Below are 16,781 nucleotides of genomic sequence, written 5' to 3' on the forward strand. Positions count from 1 at the left end.
AGGTTTTTACCTACACAAGTATACAGAGCTCACGTCCAAAATGAGAGTACTCTGTGTTTGAGAAGGAGGGGGCTGGCTGTTTAGTGGAGGGTACCTGGGTAAATTCCTGTTTCCTGTAAAGTTGCCTTAGTATGAACTGTGATTCGACTTGGAGGCGACTTCCATTGAAATGAATGGGTACAAGTCGCCTAGAAGTCGGATTGAAGTAGTACAGGAACCTTTTCTGAAATCAGAGCGATTGCAGTAGTGTGCATTAAGACGGATCCATTCTCTAACATTCATTTTTTCAGCAAGCGCAACCTGAGGCGACTAGGGGTGACTTAGGGGGGCTTGGAGTCGGATCCAAAGTTGCCCCTGTGTGAATGGGCTCTTACTAGGCTGATTGGCATGTCTTAGACAAATCCCTTTTTTATTTTTTTATTTTTAAGTTACTTTCCTGGTGCCTTCATGGTAGCACATGCATGGATTGTGCGTATACTATCATGGATAGTGACCAGGAAAGTAACATTTCAGAGTGGTAAGTAATCAATTTCCTTTTTGAGCAGTGGTTTTCAGCCTCAGTCCTCAAGTACCCCCCGACAGGACATGTTTAGGAAAAATTGTATCTTATCTAAAATAGCTGTTCAAAATACAAAGCCATTGACTTTGATTTAAAGCACCTGTGCAAGATGAAGGAAAACCTGCAAACATGGCCTGTTGGGGGTACTTGAGGACAGGATTGAGAAGCACTGATTTAGAGCACTGAACTAAAATCAAGCTGAAGACAATCCTATTCTAATTGTGGACATTTGAGGCAAATCAAGATTTTTATTTATTTTCTTTCAAGGTTGGGCTTTGTGTCCCTTTTCTTAAAATTGGCTTCGCTTCCTGTCACATAGCCAAACAGGAAGTGAGAGTAAAACCCTAATAATATTTTTCCTTGGGGACACACAGGTCAATAACTTTTCCACGGAAGGGAATTTAATAAGACACGCGGCCATTCACTAAAATTAGAAGAGAAGCATTTTAACCTTAAACTGCGTAGATGGTTCTTTACTGTAAGAGTGGTAAGGATGTGTAATTTTCTTCCACAGGCAGTGGTGTCAGTGGGGGGCATCAAAAATTAAAAAAAAAAAAAAAAAAAACTATTAGATAATCACCTGAACGACCACAACATACAGGGATATACAATGTAATACTGACATATAATCAAACACATAGGTTGTACTTGACGGACTTGTGTCTTTTTTCAACCTCACCTACTATATGTAACTACTTTAAAAAAAACTTTGTTTTGATAACCAAGAAGAATTAAAAAAAAAAAAAAAAAATCTGAACATTCTAACTCTACTGATGTGCCATTGGCTTCTCATACATCAACAGAAGAATATTTTTATGAAAAACATTTTGAGTGCATTGCTATGCTTATGGCAAAGGATGATACAGATGTTGTAAAACAAACAGTAGAAACACAAGTATTTGATGCAGAGATGCCAAATTCTATGCCCAATACAGTTCACCAATAAAGAAGAAAATACAAGGCAAGGAGTCAAAAACAATTGAATACTATCCAACTCAGAAGCATAAGCATACTCAATTTGATAAATCTTTGGGTTTGATTCATAAGTCGGTGCAGGCCAACATTAAACCAAAAAGCATTGGGATACAGTGTGATCTTATTAATTAAACAACTTTGAAAGATAGTCCAACAAAATGCAACAATCTCACGAGAAGAAAATGAGAAAAAATGATTTCTCAACTCCTCCATGTGCGAGACTCCAAAAAATATATATAATCCATTAGTTATAGTAGATAATTCAACATGGCCAAATATAACTGCAAGACCTGATCTATGGAAATTGCCAACTGTATCCCCAATTCAGGGTTGCCCCGCAATCTCACTAACCCTATCACTTTTAAAAACATTCAGGGATGTTGAAAACCATTTACAAACATCCACCTCCGTTATGTGAAGAGAGGAAACGGAGAAACAGGCGCCACTTAAGTAAAAGTGTATAAATTTAATGAACAAAGTGCATCAAAAGACTCACATAGAAGTTTCTTTATAGAGGGATGGTGAAGTCCAGTGAAAGCGCCAATCTCCGTTCTGGCTGGCAGCCCCTAGAGTCTCTTCGTGTGAAGGGTTGTACAAACTTTGTGCAAAGAAATATATTAGACATGGGACACAAAGTTCCCTTCCCCTTCGTTAGACATCCTAAAAAAAGAATACCAAAAAACTAGAAGTGGGTCTCATATATATAAAACTAGGAAAATTTAGGACGTGACATTAAGGATTATACCAACAATAAAGTCTTTACTTGGATGCTAAAATCCACCCTGCATGCCACCCACCTTTTCCTGACCAGTCTCAATATACTAGCACCTTAACACCTGTTGTTTGCTATTTCTATTTTACAGTTGGCAAACCTAAAAGGGAAAAGGTGGATCCAAGAGTGCAAGACAAAATCATTCATTTGTACAGGAGTGGTGTTAGGACAGTAAATGAAATTCTTAGGCACACAAATACCTTTGTAAAAGATATACTAGATTGGGAGTCCGCGCTTAGGATTATGGAAGGGCTGCTGCCTCCCCCTTAATTAGACCGTCTTTGACAACGTCTGATGACGAAACGCGTAAGGCAGAATCATGCTCACACGTCATACCCGGAAGAGCCGGCTGGAACGCAAGGTGGGACGCACGCTCGGATTCGTTTCCCAATCCCATTCTTTGCACCCAGCTGTGGTTGTTATGCTTTTAAACTTTTAAACGTTTGAATAAACTGGACGTACTTCACTATGCAAGCCCCCTGTCTATTTCTTTGCGGGAGGGGGATCTAGCAGCACGGAGGTGGATAGTAGTGGAGGCACCTGGACCCGGACCAGCAGAAGGGGTCCCTTACCACCAGTGTAAAAGAGGGAATTCACGGAGCAGTAAAGCTTAAGAGGGACATCCATCAAAGGCAATCATCCTGAAACACCCACTCTTTTGCCCAATACCCCCTAGGGGGTGACGGAATCTGGTGAGTGGGGGAGCACTGGGGGAGCACTTGGAGCCACCAGCTTCTACATGCATGGAAGTCACTTATTACCACCCCTTGGGCATTTGTAAATGCATGTCAACTGATCCTGACGTTTCTAATATCCTTGTCTCTAAATATTAAGACTTTTTAACCCTGTTTGGGTTCATCACAGGGACTTTTTTCACAGATGTGTATTTGTATTTTTATTTTGTTATTTGTTTTATGAGTGTTAATGGTTTGGACTATTTTTATGAATTTTTATATATGAATTTATTCTATATGCATTCTAGTATTTTAAAGGTCTAATGCACTTCTGTTTCACTTTATGCACAGTGCACTTTTGTCACCATATATAACAGGGATACAAGGGGACCTCACAGAGTTACTGATAGCCCCCAACTAGTGTGGTTCGTTACAAACCCCACTAACACTAGAGGAGGCTACTTAATAACAATTTTTCAATAAGTTTGATATATTTCAAAAGTGGAGTCCTGCAATGGAGGTGGGGCAAATCTAAATCAAACCCATATATTGTGAAATTTACTTATGCAATACAGAGGATTAGCACGTTCACGTTTAAGAAACACATTTTTATTTATTTACATATTTTGGCACAAATAGAGGGGTAAATTTACCTAAGGGCCACACAAATTATTATTTTTTGTTTTATACACAACTTTATAAGGTTCGGTGATCTTTTATTAACATCTATTGAAATTAGGGCAGCGCCAATTCCTCAGATCTCTCCTTTAAATACCTTTGTAAAAGAACCTTTTCCCATCATCTGAACTTCCAGAGGAGAGATGGAGAAGGTTTTATCCCACCCGAAAAGATATTTCCCATTTATTGAGTAGATCCAGACAAGAAGGGCGTAATTCAGTGTGAGATAAGGAACAATTATTGGATCAGCTTAATGTATGGAAGTTGGAGACACCAGACCTCAATCATTATTGCAGGTTGAGTACAATGCCAGATGATCTCAGCAATCCAAAAACATTTGTATCTGCTTACCAGACCGCATGGCAGAAAAAAAAAAAAAAAAATCTTAAAAAATATACGGAAACCAAAATTACTTTTTTTGGATGCAACATATAGAACCACAAGATATGCACTACCACTGTTTTTTCTATGTGTACAGACCAATGTGTACTATGTTGTTGCTGGTACTTTTGTCACTGAAAATGAAACATCAGCAAACATACAGGAGGCACTGGAAATATTTAAATTGTGGAACAAGGGATGGGATCCAAATTGCTTTTTCGTAGATTTTTGCCTTGAGGAAATAAATACCATCTCCAGAACATTTCAAGGTAGTGGTTTATATTAAACTTTCCAATTTGTCAAATATTTGTTTTCCAATATATAATAACTATAAATCTTAGTTTTCTAGAATGTATGTCCTTCTGGTCCAACAAAGTAATCATATTTATGGTGACTGACCACTATTATATATACACATACATTGCACGGAATACTATTATTTTATTATGAGATGGGTTACCAATGTTTTTTTTTTTTTTTAATTTCAAACCAGACGCAAAAATACTGCTTTGCGACTTCCACCATGAAAAAGCATGGAGTGAATGGGTGAATAAACAAAATCATGGGGTATTTGAGAGTCGCAAAACTGTGCTGACCAGGTTACGTAAAATTGCATTTGCATCATCTGTTGAAGATTACAACATGGCATTGCAAACTTTAACTGATTGAAATATTTGGGGAAAAAAACAAAGCACATTACGGGAATGGTTTTCCCACAAATGGATAAAAGGTAACAAATGATTTTTATTAACTTTATATAAAAAAAAGAAATATATTTTTATATCTATAATAACATTCAAGGTCATTGACCGTTTATAAAATAAAAATTGTAAAATATATTTAATGTTTTTACATTTATTTTATTTTCAAAAAACAGAAATGGGCACATCTCTATCGAACGTCAGAAATGCTAATTGCAATCCACACAAACAATGGACTTGAAAGACAAAATGAAATATTAAAACTAAATTATCTAGAGGACTATAAGAACTGTATGCTCGTAGAAATGATTACTGTGCTACATTCAAGGTTTTCCCCCAAACACCTATAAAAAAAATAAGTGTTTTTTTTTTATTTTTGCAGTAGGGAAATCATACACTGTTATCTTTGATTTTTAGGCACAAACAAAAGAAAGCATTTTTTTCTGTAATGCTAGGTCAATATTTTTTTTGATTTTTGGGAGACCAAGCCAGTATTTTTTTGAGAAATTTCTGGCTATAGACACAGATGTAGTATGGATGAAGATAATATGGATAACCCCTCTGGAACATACTAAAGCACAGTTTCAAAATATTGTATTTGATTTGTTTGATATATTTAAACTATGCAGTGTTGGGGGGCGTGTCCGGACGTTGACGAGCCTAGACGTGTTGCAGAGGAGCTCCGCTGAGGCCTCTGTAATCCATCGCCATCCAGCGTACACAAAGCTCGGAGGTGTCTCCAAACCTTGCCCAATAACTGCTGGACATTGGCCACATCGATCCCGGGGGAAATTGTGAAGTCTGGCTGGCCGATTGAGTTGTTCTTGGGGTGCGGCCGGCTCCACACTACAGACGCCAGCCGCCATCTTGCAGCCTACGGGAACTCCAGCATCCCCAGGCTCGAGTGACGCGATCGGCAGAACGGACGGAGATCAACCTGCCTACAGCTCGGAGTGATGTTCCCGGAGTGGACCAGACTGTGTAGGGACCTGGGAACATACAAAAAAACTGCGGAAATAGGCCCGGACACCCGCGGCCTACAGCCGTTCTGAGGCCTGTGAAGCCTCCAGCGTCCCTGAGCTCTAGTACCGCAATTGGCGATACGGGGGACAATCAGCCTACCCTCATCTACAGGGGGCACCTCCAGGGGATTGCTGACAGGTACACAACCCCCTCACAGACATCAGAGGACCAAGGAGAGGTTGTCCTTGGGACACTCAGCGCCGGCCGCCATCTTGAGGCCTAGCTTCCAGGACGGGCCCACACACTCAGGTACTGTGCCCTAGCCATACTGTGCCTTCTTCCCTGAACCCCAGCTCGTAAAGTAATTGAGCCCTGACCCCGCACTGATAAGGTGGCACCACTGCACTCTCAATTCTGTTTCTCTGGTACCCAGTACCTGCCTACTACCCCTCTTTAGGCGTACAGCCCTGCTCCAATACGGGACACACTACGAATAAACCCCCCCCCCCAAACCCGCTTCTTCCCTAAAGAACGGTCTATCAGATACATATACAACCTCTCAACGTGACAGGCATGTAAGCCTAATACCTTGTTCCTCTCCGTCTATCCGGGACTCCTGTTAACCGCTCTGAAGCACCACTAGACACAGGAGTCATCTCCTCAGCCTCCTACAGGGACCGTACACCCCATGGGAAAAATCAGAGACCAAAGGAAGAATTACACCTCAGTGTTCTACCACCATGGACCGCACAGATCCGCATCTATGGCTTCAAATGGCGGAGACACCACACAGGATCCGCGAGAACAAATTGAGCCCGAAACAGGTACTTTATTTGACATTACACCCAATCCACCACAGGGATCATTTGCCCCGCTAACGGCAGACGTTCTAGACACTAAACTGCAATCCCTGCTCCAGGCCATCACCCACAATATTGCCCAGGAAGTAGGGAAACTTGCTAAAGAACTGAAAGGTGAGATAGACCAACTGGGTGGCCGTACGGACATGCTTTAGACAAAATTTGATGAGCTCATACAATATGTCCAAGTCTTAGAAGAAGACAACGCTGCCATTAAGCACTCAGTCACTCAACTCCAGGCTCAACAAGAAGATCTTGAAAACAGAGAGCGCAGGCAGAACCTACGGATCAGAGGCATACCTGAAACAGTAGAAGGCAGAGAACCTTTGCCCTTATCTTTTGAGTTTGTTTAATGTAGTGGCCCCCAATATACCTGATAATGATTGGCGCTTGGACAGAGCCCATAGATCACTAGCCCCCAAACCTCTGGCTGGAGCCAACCCAAGAGACGTGATTGTCAGGTTTCACTACTATGACAGCAAAAAAGCCTTAACCATCGCCACCCGTAATCGGTCCAGAATTGATTTCAGGGGATCTAGGATCCAGATTTTCAGCGATCTTTCGCCTATCACCCTGGCAAGACGAAGGAATCTCCATCCATTGACTACATCTCCAGACCCACAAAGTCTTGTACCTCTGGTGCTTCCCCTTTCGCCTCTCTGCCTCCCGTGATAGCATACAATACTCCCTACGTGACCTCCAGGAAAGTGATGCCTTCTTACGCAACCTGGGCTTCCCACCACTTCTAAACCTTCCACAATCCCGGGCCGTATCTGGACCCCAGTGAGGCAGAAACCACACAAAACCAATCTCACCCCTCAGAGGCGTCAATCTTCCAGATTCCCAACCTGAGGGACCTTAGACATGGCTATGGCTCTATATGTTACTTCTGTTTAGCCGACTAGCCTTTGGACCACAATATTCGATCAGAAAGGGAGCTACAAGTGCGGCGTTAAAAACTGTGGCACATGTATGTACATGTGGCACAGAAAGAAAACCGTTGAAGGGAGAGATGGAAGGGTTCACAAACTCAAACAGTTCATGAACTGTGGGACTGAGTATATAGTCTATGGTATTGTTTGTCCCTGTGGCCGTCTTTATGTTGGCCGCACTCAGCGCCCTATGAGGGTCAGAATAGGAGAGCACAAGTGTGGCATTATTAATTTAAGGGATAAATATCCAGTTCCCTGCCATTTTGTAGAAGCCCATCAAGGTAACCCTGCAGGTATGAGGGTATTTCGTATCGAGTCACCTGGGGGTGAGTTAGACTCAGGAAGGAAACACCAGAGACTAGGTAAGCGCGGAGCCTACTGGATTTTCACCCTTGGGAGTCTCGCTCCCGGAGGTCTCAACGAAGACCCCGAGATACATAAAATAGTGTGATGGTGTTTTTAGGCATCCTCCCAACCCAACCCCCTGTTTTTCATTCAATTTTTCCATTCATTTTTTCTTTTCCCATTTGGTAACCCCCCCCCAGGATTCCAGATTTAAATGAAATCCACCAGCATTTGACTTCGGAATGATGTTACAGTGCACCAGTTTTGGGTTTAAACTTTCACATAGTGAAGTGTCACTGATCACATTGCTGAATGACTAGGGAACAGTTTCCACTCAAAGAAAGGTTAGAACAGGAAAGGAAAAACCAGACATGGGTAAGAGTGACATTTTTATTCAGACACAAACAAGGCCTAAATGTATTCCAGATTTCACAAATTGATGCACTGCAGATGAAAACCAATTTCAGCACCTAGTAAAACCAAGGAGCTGCAGAAAGTAGTAATATATGTTACTACATGACGCTGCCAGTCAAGAGTAGGATATCCCCTTTAAAGTAAACATGACAGTATAAAATATGTTAAAAGTCCGCAGCACTACAGTACAATCACCTGGCAATAACTTAGATGGCATCCCAAGCAATCTATGCTCCAAATCCTAGAATGCTGCATAATTTTGACGTGTCAAGTGTTCCCACTTTCTACCACACCATTCCCATTAACCAGTAAAACCAATGCACATGCATTAGGCAGTGGATGATTGTGCAAAGCTATCAGGTGTGCTGAAATTAAATGCAACCAGAACGCAGGGTAGGACATCAGGTATGTTTGGCCACTGGTAGATGCTTGCACTGTAGTGTCACATCCTATATAATTCCATATTGTACTGACAATTTAACTCTGAAACTATGCCACACTGCAAAGAAAATCTAAGGAAAAGTAAAGCAGGAATGCAATTTCTTGTGCATTTATATTAATTGGGCAAGACTTCTCCTTGCTGGCAGAAATGAAATTCCATAATTGTGAGGCGATAGACAAATGGTAAAACATGCTCATGGCAACAAGTGTCTTCAGGCTGAGCATAAAAATGTAATTTTTCCAAATAAATTGCTATCAGAAAAGTTTTGGGAAATGCACTACTTTAAAATCCATTTAAATCTACATAATTTGCAGCTACAATGCAGGAAATAAAATGCATGCAAAACATAGCTGGGATACTGAGCATTTGGTTCTGTAGTCACACTACTTCGTTTATAGCACACATTGCTCTTAATTCCAAGATCATGCAAAAAAAAAAAAAAAAGTCTTAAAAGCTCTATTACTAATGGAAATTTATCAGAAAACACTGCTAAAATAAGGTGCATTACACACCGATATGTCAAAATACACTTAAACCAAAGTCACTACAAAGTGATCAAAGGTCGTGTTACCTCAGCAAAACTTAATACTGTGAGCCTGTGTAAGCACCTCACTTGCGCCAAAGGTGTTTACGAGCTAAGCAGGCATTCTCAGCTCAGCATCAATAGATACGTCAATACAAGCTCAAGAGATATTGTCTTTAAACTATAACTGTAGAATTTGAATTTACCCTTCCATATTTGCTTGCTTTCAGCTATACCTTTTCAAGCTGCCTCTTAGTTTCCATGGTACAGCAGAACCACTTTTCCACTCCATTGCTTTGTTTGGCTTTTTTAGCTATCAGGAAACAGCCTATTACAGAATTTAGTAGAAGTTTTGTATGCAGTGTGTGAGAAGCGTTTACTCATGTTGGAAGGAACTTTTTAGCTGGAAAATAAAACAGACCATCTAACAATTCTGGCAAGCCAATCATGTCTTCGAACCACAATATACATAGAACATTCAGAACTGAAATTTATGTCTGATGAGAAGAGAAGAAAAGGGTGAATACATGAAAGGTACTTATTACTATACATTCCTAACTAGCCATCACTCAAACCAAAAAAAGGTGAAATGCGTGCCTAAAATTAAACGTATGGGGCAGGGGTGTTCAAACTATGGCCCTCCAGCCGTTGCAGAACCACACCTCCCATTAAGCACTGCAAAACTCTGAAATTCACAGACATTACTAGGCATGATGGGAATTGTAGCTCCTGAACAACCGGAGGGCCATAGCCCGGACACCCCTGGTATGGGGTCATACACGAGTGAAAGGTACAAGTGGATGCATAAAACACACTATGGAGACAATACACAACTGAGAGGTATAAATAAGTGCAAAAACAACATTTGTAGGGACAATATACAAGTGAATGGTAATAGGTGGGTGCATAAACCAAAACCTCTGGGGACAAAGCACATGGGGAGTGAAGATAAGTATCACACTATTAGGAGTGAAAAAAAAGCATGGCAAAAAAGTGAACACATACACCTTTGGCTATAAAAAACAGGAATAAACACAAAAGAACATTTTTACAACAGAACATGCTTAAAGAATAAGAACGGTCAACATTCGAAAACATTAAATGTGCCCTTTGCTTAAAATCGTGTCAAATGTGTAAAGCAATGCAGAACCAACAGTTGAAGAAGAAACCCTTGAGGAGTGTTTTACAGTATATCACCACACTTCGCAAACTTATTTTTAAGCTGGATATAATTGTGGTAAAGGCCTATTGCCAGTTGATGGCCCAAGCTCTGATTCATGATAGACCGACAAATGTATCCCCTCATGAAACAAAACTTGAGCTGGATGGTATTGTATGAAGAGAGCATTACTAACAAATCTTGGGAGGTAAACTACAAGTGCTACATTGTGAGCATCATTAGCGGTAGGTGCAGTTTTACAGTCCAGATTTCTCCATGGTGGGCCTAAACATAGCTCTTCTTCTGAACTGATGCACTCTTCTGTCCTTCATGAAATCATCTTGAAAGACAGGCTTGTGGAACCTTCCATCGCCAGAAAACAGACAGGATACAGCAGTTTGTATGCTTCGGTCAATTTTCTTTTGGGGACTTGTTGAAACTAAGGCATTTTGCTCTGGGACTGCATAGTCTGCCTGCAACACTTCACCACAGGCTGTCTCAAAGTCATTTCCTGTATAATTCCAAGTTAAAGCCTGAGGCAATACATAGCTTCTTTGATCTCCACCAGCCCACTGTGGAGTCACCTGGAAACATCCTGGCTGCTGGTATGCCAAGGGTATTTGCTGCAACATGACTGGTGAATTTGGGTAAGGACAAGCCTGATAATAAGATGCCATAGGACTAAACATAGGAGTAGGCTGAGCATATGCATTGGTGACAGGGGTACTCCACATGCTCTGATATTGTGGTGCTTGGGTGCTAAGCACCACAGTTCTTGGTTGAATGTGTGCACATGTACTTTGCTTTCTTATAGCTAGTCCAAGTTTTAGTCTCTTGCCATGAAAGCTGACCTGAGTATCTAAAATCTTCTGAACGTCAATGTCATCATAAAAGGAGACAAAACCATATCCCTTGGAGACACCAGCGCGATCGGTAATTATTTTTACCTCTTTTACTGAACCAAACTTTGAAAAAAAGTCTTTAATTTCATGCTGGTCCATCCGGATATCAATGCCCCCAACAAAAACAGTATTGGGTACAATTTTCCCCTCAGGGAGCACATAACCAGATGGCTGATCCTCCATGGGACTTCCTGCATCCGACATCGACACAACTTCAACACAAACGATAAAAACTGAAGACAGAACGCGGGAACAACTGGGGCATGAACTCTTTTTAATGTAATATGTATATACCTTCATTTGTAATTGAAGTGCAGGTTTCCATCTCTTACTTACACACGTCACGTGGCATGCATGTGTATATATGCATACACAAGTGTGTGTTTGTGTTTTTATGAGTGCTTGCATGTGAATGTGCATATTTTGTCAATTATCTGGCCATTCATTCCTTTATTCAGCGACAACACTGACCAACATGCTCCCTTTATGTACATGTAGACACACATTATTCATGTGGGGTTGCAAGTGCACGGATGTTATTGGTAAATTGGACACAGGTTCCTGTCCCTTAGTCTCTCTGCCCCCTTGATATGGTGTATTTGTTTTGCCATCTGGTATGTGTCTGCTTTCGGCCTCTGTAGTCTGTCTTCCCTCATATGGCTGCTGGCATTTTCTGGTGCTGACGCATCCCTGAGCGACAGCGAGTGCACAGGAAGCAATACGGAGCTTTCGCTTCCGCTCCCTGGACCGCACAACATGCAGTGAACATGGCGTGCGTTCCAACCGCCGCCTACAGCTACACAGCGTTCTTGAGGTGAGATCTGTTACATTTGCACATTTTGGGGATCGGGTTGTTCGTCTCCCTGGATGGCGGGTGTAGATGGGTCCTGCTGTTTTAGATAGCTGTTGTCCCGTGCGACATCTCTTGCATGCTGTCTTTGGTGCAGATTTTTGCATATGATTTGATAGCTGTGGCTTTCTTTGTTTGCGTGGGTGGCTCTATTTATGGGAGTTTTAAGCTTGGAGATTGCCTGGCTGTCTGATGTGCTGCAACATACACTCTATGCGCACATTACCCCTGTTACTACTACCACCATTGTTGTTGTTTCCCCCGCCCTCCCCTCCCGTTTTTTCCCCTTCCCCCCCCCCGCAGCCCTCCCCCACCCTCTTTGAGATACTTGCCACACTTTAGATCTGTGCACTTGTGCTCCCCAAACATCTTGGTGTGCCCTTATATGTGTACACTAATGGTTTCTATGGTGCTGTGTCAGGGCCCGCCTCTAGACCGCCCATTTACATGGGAGTGGCTCCTGGGTCAGCCTGGTCTGTGCTCCTTAGATGAGCACACTATTTAAGTAGCCTAATAGATGGACACTGTTAGGCTCTGAAGAAGGTGCTACTCTCGAAACGCGTCAGCCAGCAGCTGCACGTCTTGTCCGTAGGTCTGGAGACTGCTATCGGTGTATACACTATCACCATCAATAGACCATTATGCGTAATTTTTATCTACCCTTGTGAGTAGTACTTTTACGTTTCCTTTTTTAAATAAATTTTTTAAAGATAATGCACAAGGCCGGTGCGCCCTCTCTTTTCTGTTTTTTGACTTCTGTTTAGCCTCCTGATGTTCCTAGGGGGCCGCCTACCCCTTTGGTAGGCTCACACACCCATCATTCTGCCCATGGGGTGTCCTAACTTAACTGTTGCTGTTCTCTAGGACACCTTGGTTAACCGGTTTTGTATTTTTCTAAGTTTTAATTACCTTTAATACCTAGGTCTTTTGCTCCGGATATCGGAGGGAGATCCTCTGGCCCCTCTTTTTTCGGTGGCCCTCATGCTCCCCTTCCCGGCCCAAGGCTCAGACCTGGGCTTCCTGGAGGGCCTCGCCCTTCCAGGCTTCTCTTCGGATGACTTTTTGACTCTCATCTATTTTTTTCTTTTTCTTTTTTCTCCTTTTTGATGCTTTTCATTTTTGTGGTTGTTTAATTTATTTACTTTTTCATTTTTTTTAATGTCTTCTCCACTGCTTATCCTCTGGCCTTTTTTCCCGACCAGAGGTGGTTACATCTCCTAGATTGGAATTGCCAAGGTTACAGTTTTGATAGGTTACTTTACACCCTCCCTATAACCCTTGCACCATGGAATCCCTTACCCGACAAATGCTATGTTACCTATCAAACGCATACTCACCCGGTTAAGTCGTTATGGCACTAAAATGTTTCACTTGTAAAAAGAACCTCATATAGATGGGATTTTAAGGGCAAAATTACTAACAAAAAAATTTAAAAAATTGATTTTTATTTATACAAAAGTTTTAAAAAACAGATTTAAACAAGAAACATGTGTACAGACAAATACAGTTGTAGTGTATTGCAGTAATGACAAAAAATTATTCAATCCAATGTGTTTCTGTTCAGGGGTTCCACCTACCTACAGGTACAGGGTGTTGCTATGGGGACGTGTTGCGCCCCCTCTTACGCAAACCTGTACCTGGGGGAGTGGGAAAAGGTATTTCTGACTGATGATCAGCTAACCATATACACTGAACATATCATTCTATGGCAAAGATACATAGATGATATTTTTCATATGGAATGGCCCAGAAGACACCCTAAAAGGTTGTCTAAAAGCGATGAATCATAATGCCTTGAATTTGTTTTTTACTATGTCCTATGATCATTAGTGAATTAACTTTCTGGACATCACCATTTATCACCATTTATAAAGACAAGAACAGTAAGCTTGCCAGCAGACTCTACAGGAAGGAAATTGCTGGCAACACTCTTCTGCATGCCGGCAGTTTCCATCCCGAACCCCTCAAAAAATCTATACCTTTCAGCCAATTTCTACGCCTGAAACGCAACCATGGAAACCTTCCAATGTGAGGCAGATAAATTGAGCGAAAGATTACTCACAAGAGTGTATACAAAATCCTCCCTAAAAAAAGCTTTCAACCAAGTTAAAGACCAGGACAGACATGCTTTAATATTCAAGACTAAAACTCGCAAACAGGATGATACAGCAAGGATTATCCTGCGTTACTCTAATGAGCCTAATACCATAAGGAAAATCCTCACAAAACATTGGTCGATTCTGACCGATGATCCTATTCTGGGGGATCTTCTTACACCAAAACCCCAGATTACCTTTAGGAAGGCAGGTTCCTTAGCTGAGTTATTGACTCAAAGTGAATACAAGGGGAATCAAAGACGGGACCCCTGTAAAACCTGTGGGAATTTCCCCTGTGGTTCTTGCTCTTTTTGTAAAGTCATTGGCAGGAGAACTTCTTTTCTACTACCGAATGGCGAACGCTTCCAACTTAAGCACTTCGCTAACTGCAAAACTCTGGGGGGTGGTATATTTGGTACAATGCCAATGCGGGGCTTTCTATATTGGAAAAACCCGCCAAGAATTTGGACAACATGTTAGTAAACATCTGCAGAGCATGCAGATTGGCAACCTATATCTCCCCCTTGGCAGACATGTAGCCAGGGGACATGGATACAGGATGCCATCTGAAAATTTTACGGTTGTGGACCGTATCCATGTCCCCATTAGAGGTGGGGACTGGAACAAAACCCTTTTACAACGTAAAACGTGATGGATCAGGCATTTAGATGCCACCACCCCACCAGGCCTAAATGAGGCAGAGAGCTTTAGGCCCTTCCTCGATGGCTTCAGTTCCGGAAAAACAGATTAAATATTACTTGTCACATTGTCTCCCTTGTGCCTTCTTGAATTCTTTGTCCCTCTCCCTTCTCTCATCTTGTTTTCTCCCCTTCAGTTTAGCCAGCAGGTGAATAGCTGGAATGATGATGTCTATTGGGGTAGTACACACATAACATTTTTTTTTTTTTAAATTACATTTTGTGGATGAGATATGTTCTTTGAAATCACATTATGTAAATGAGATCATTTTTTCAATATTTGATTATAATATTTTTCTTATTTTTATTCATTCTTTTATTTTTCTTTCTTTTGATTTATGACAAAATTGGTTCCCCATGGATCTTTCGATTTCATCCACCCTTGTCTGTGGCCATATCATGCACCCGGCACAGGGGGGCCCCCACCAATTGGTTGGGGGCCATCTCTCCTCCCTTGCTGTTTGGGGTGCCTTTGGCGCTGCTTATCAGTTTATGGGTGGATTTTCCTGTGTCGGGGTGTTTAGTTTCTCCTTTTGGGGGTTTATTTCCCCTTTGGGTCTTCCCTCTGATGTCCCGGCTTTGGACTGGGTATGGGTTGTTTCCATCTTACCCATCCAGTCCTACACAGAGATTGTCTTGATATTTCAAATCATTTCAATCTAAAGATAATTCCATAATTTATTGTATATACTTTTTGGGATCTCTGCCCTATATTCGGGCAGGAACCACTTTTTCACCCCTCTGATGCGTCCCGTGTTGTGGAGAGATGGAGCTGAGGTTAATTGCGCTTCCCTCTGATTCAATGTGGAACGATGCATTGTGGTGCTGTCAGCAATGTGTGTTCTTTTTGGCCATAGACGATAAGGGGAGAGGCGTGGCAGGGTGCCGGTCCCACCTCCCTTACGTCTTGCCGTTGACATACGCCACCGCTGTCATTTGATGCAGCGTCATTTCCCGACGCTCTGTGGGCAGCGAACAAGCACGGGCCTTATAAGGAGAACGCCGGGAACCCCTGAGCTGCCAGCGTCACCCGACGACTTTCTTTCTGAGGAACAAGACAGCAGTGTGCTTTCATCTCTACAAACAGAGGGGTTATCTCCCCTCTTCTGGGCTGTTTCTGTGGATCCTGGGCTGCCTTTAAACTCAGACATAGGAGAGACACACAGCAATTTTTGGTAAGCTGTATTCATGATTTTTTGATTTATGTATTGACTTATCCATTCATTCATATTTTTTTAACTGAGACTTTGGCTCTTATTTTTGGAGAAGTTCCCTTTGGGGGCTTTTTGGCTGGGGCATCCCCTTATGCATGTGACCTCTCAACCGCTTTTCCAATCGGTTATGAATATAGAGTTCATGGATATATTTTTCAACCGCTTGAGACTTCTGACTCTTATTTTTGGAAAGGTTCCCCCTATGTCGTTTAGGGGATCCCCCTATTCAATTTACCCTTTAGCCCCCTTTTTTAATTTGTCATGAATGTGGAGTGCATAGATATGGCTCCACATTGGGCTAACTGGATTAGGTTTGTTCATATATTTCCTATCCTTATTTTACAACTCATTTTTCATTTTTTCTTTTATTATTTTTTTAGGGTTGGGACTCTTTGTTTCATCTGGAGTCGTTCAAATTTCGTTCCCCTTTGTTTGAAGTACTGTTCATCATACACCTCCTGATTGGAACGTTGCAAAAATCCCTACATCTTATGTAAGGTTTTTTATTTTTTTCTCATGTTTACCACATGCTATGTGTCTCTCTCCTAGACTCTAAATCACTGCCCTTTGCAATGTTGTCAAGCGGCTCGCCGCTTTTTTAATTTGGCGCCTCTTTTTGGATTCTATTATCCGGGGGTTCTTT

General features: G+C 41.8%; 1 protein-coding gene across 1 annotated transcript; it reads right to left on the minus strand.

Annotated features, from left to right (window-relative positions):
* Positions 1–10,635: 10,635 nt before the first annotated feature.
* LOC141126556 (deleted in azoospermia-like-B) lies at positions 10,636–11,484 on the minus strand. The gene has a single exon (XM_073612485.1). It carries the CDS (start codon positions 11,482–11,484, stop codon positions 10,636–10,638), a length of 849 nt encoding a protein of 282 aa, XP_073468586.1.
* Between the last annotated feature and the right edge of the window lie 5,297 nt (positions 11,485–16,781).

This window comes from Aquarana catesbeiana, linkage group LG01 (assembly GCF_042186555.1).
Source record: "Aquarana catesbeiana isolate 2022-GZ linkage group LG01, ASM4218655v1, whole genome shotgun sequence".
NCBI classification, from domain to species: Eukaryota; Metazoa; Chordata; class Amphibia; order Anura; family Ranidae; genus Aquarana; species Aquarana catesbeiana.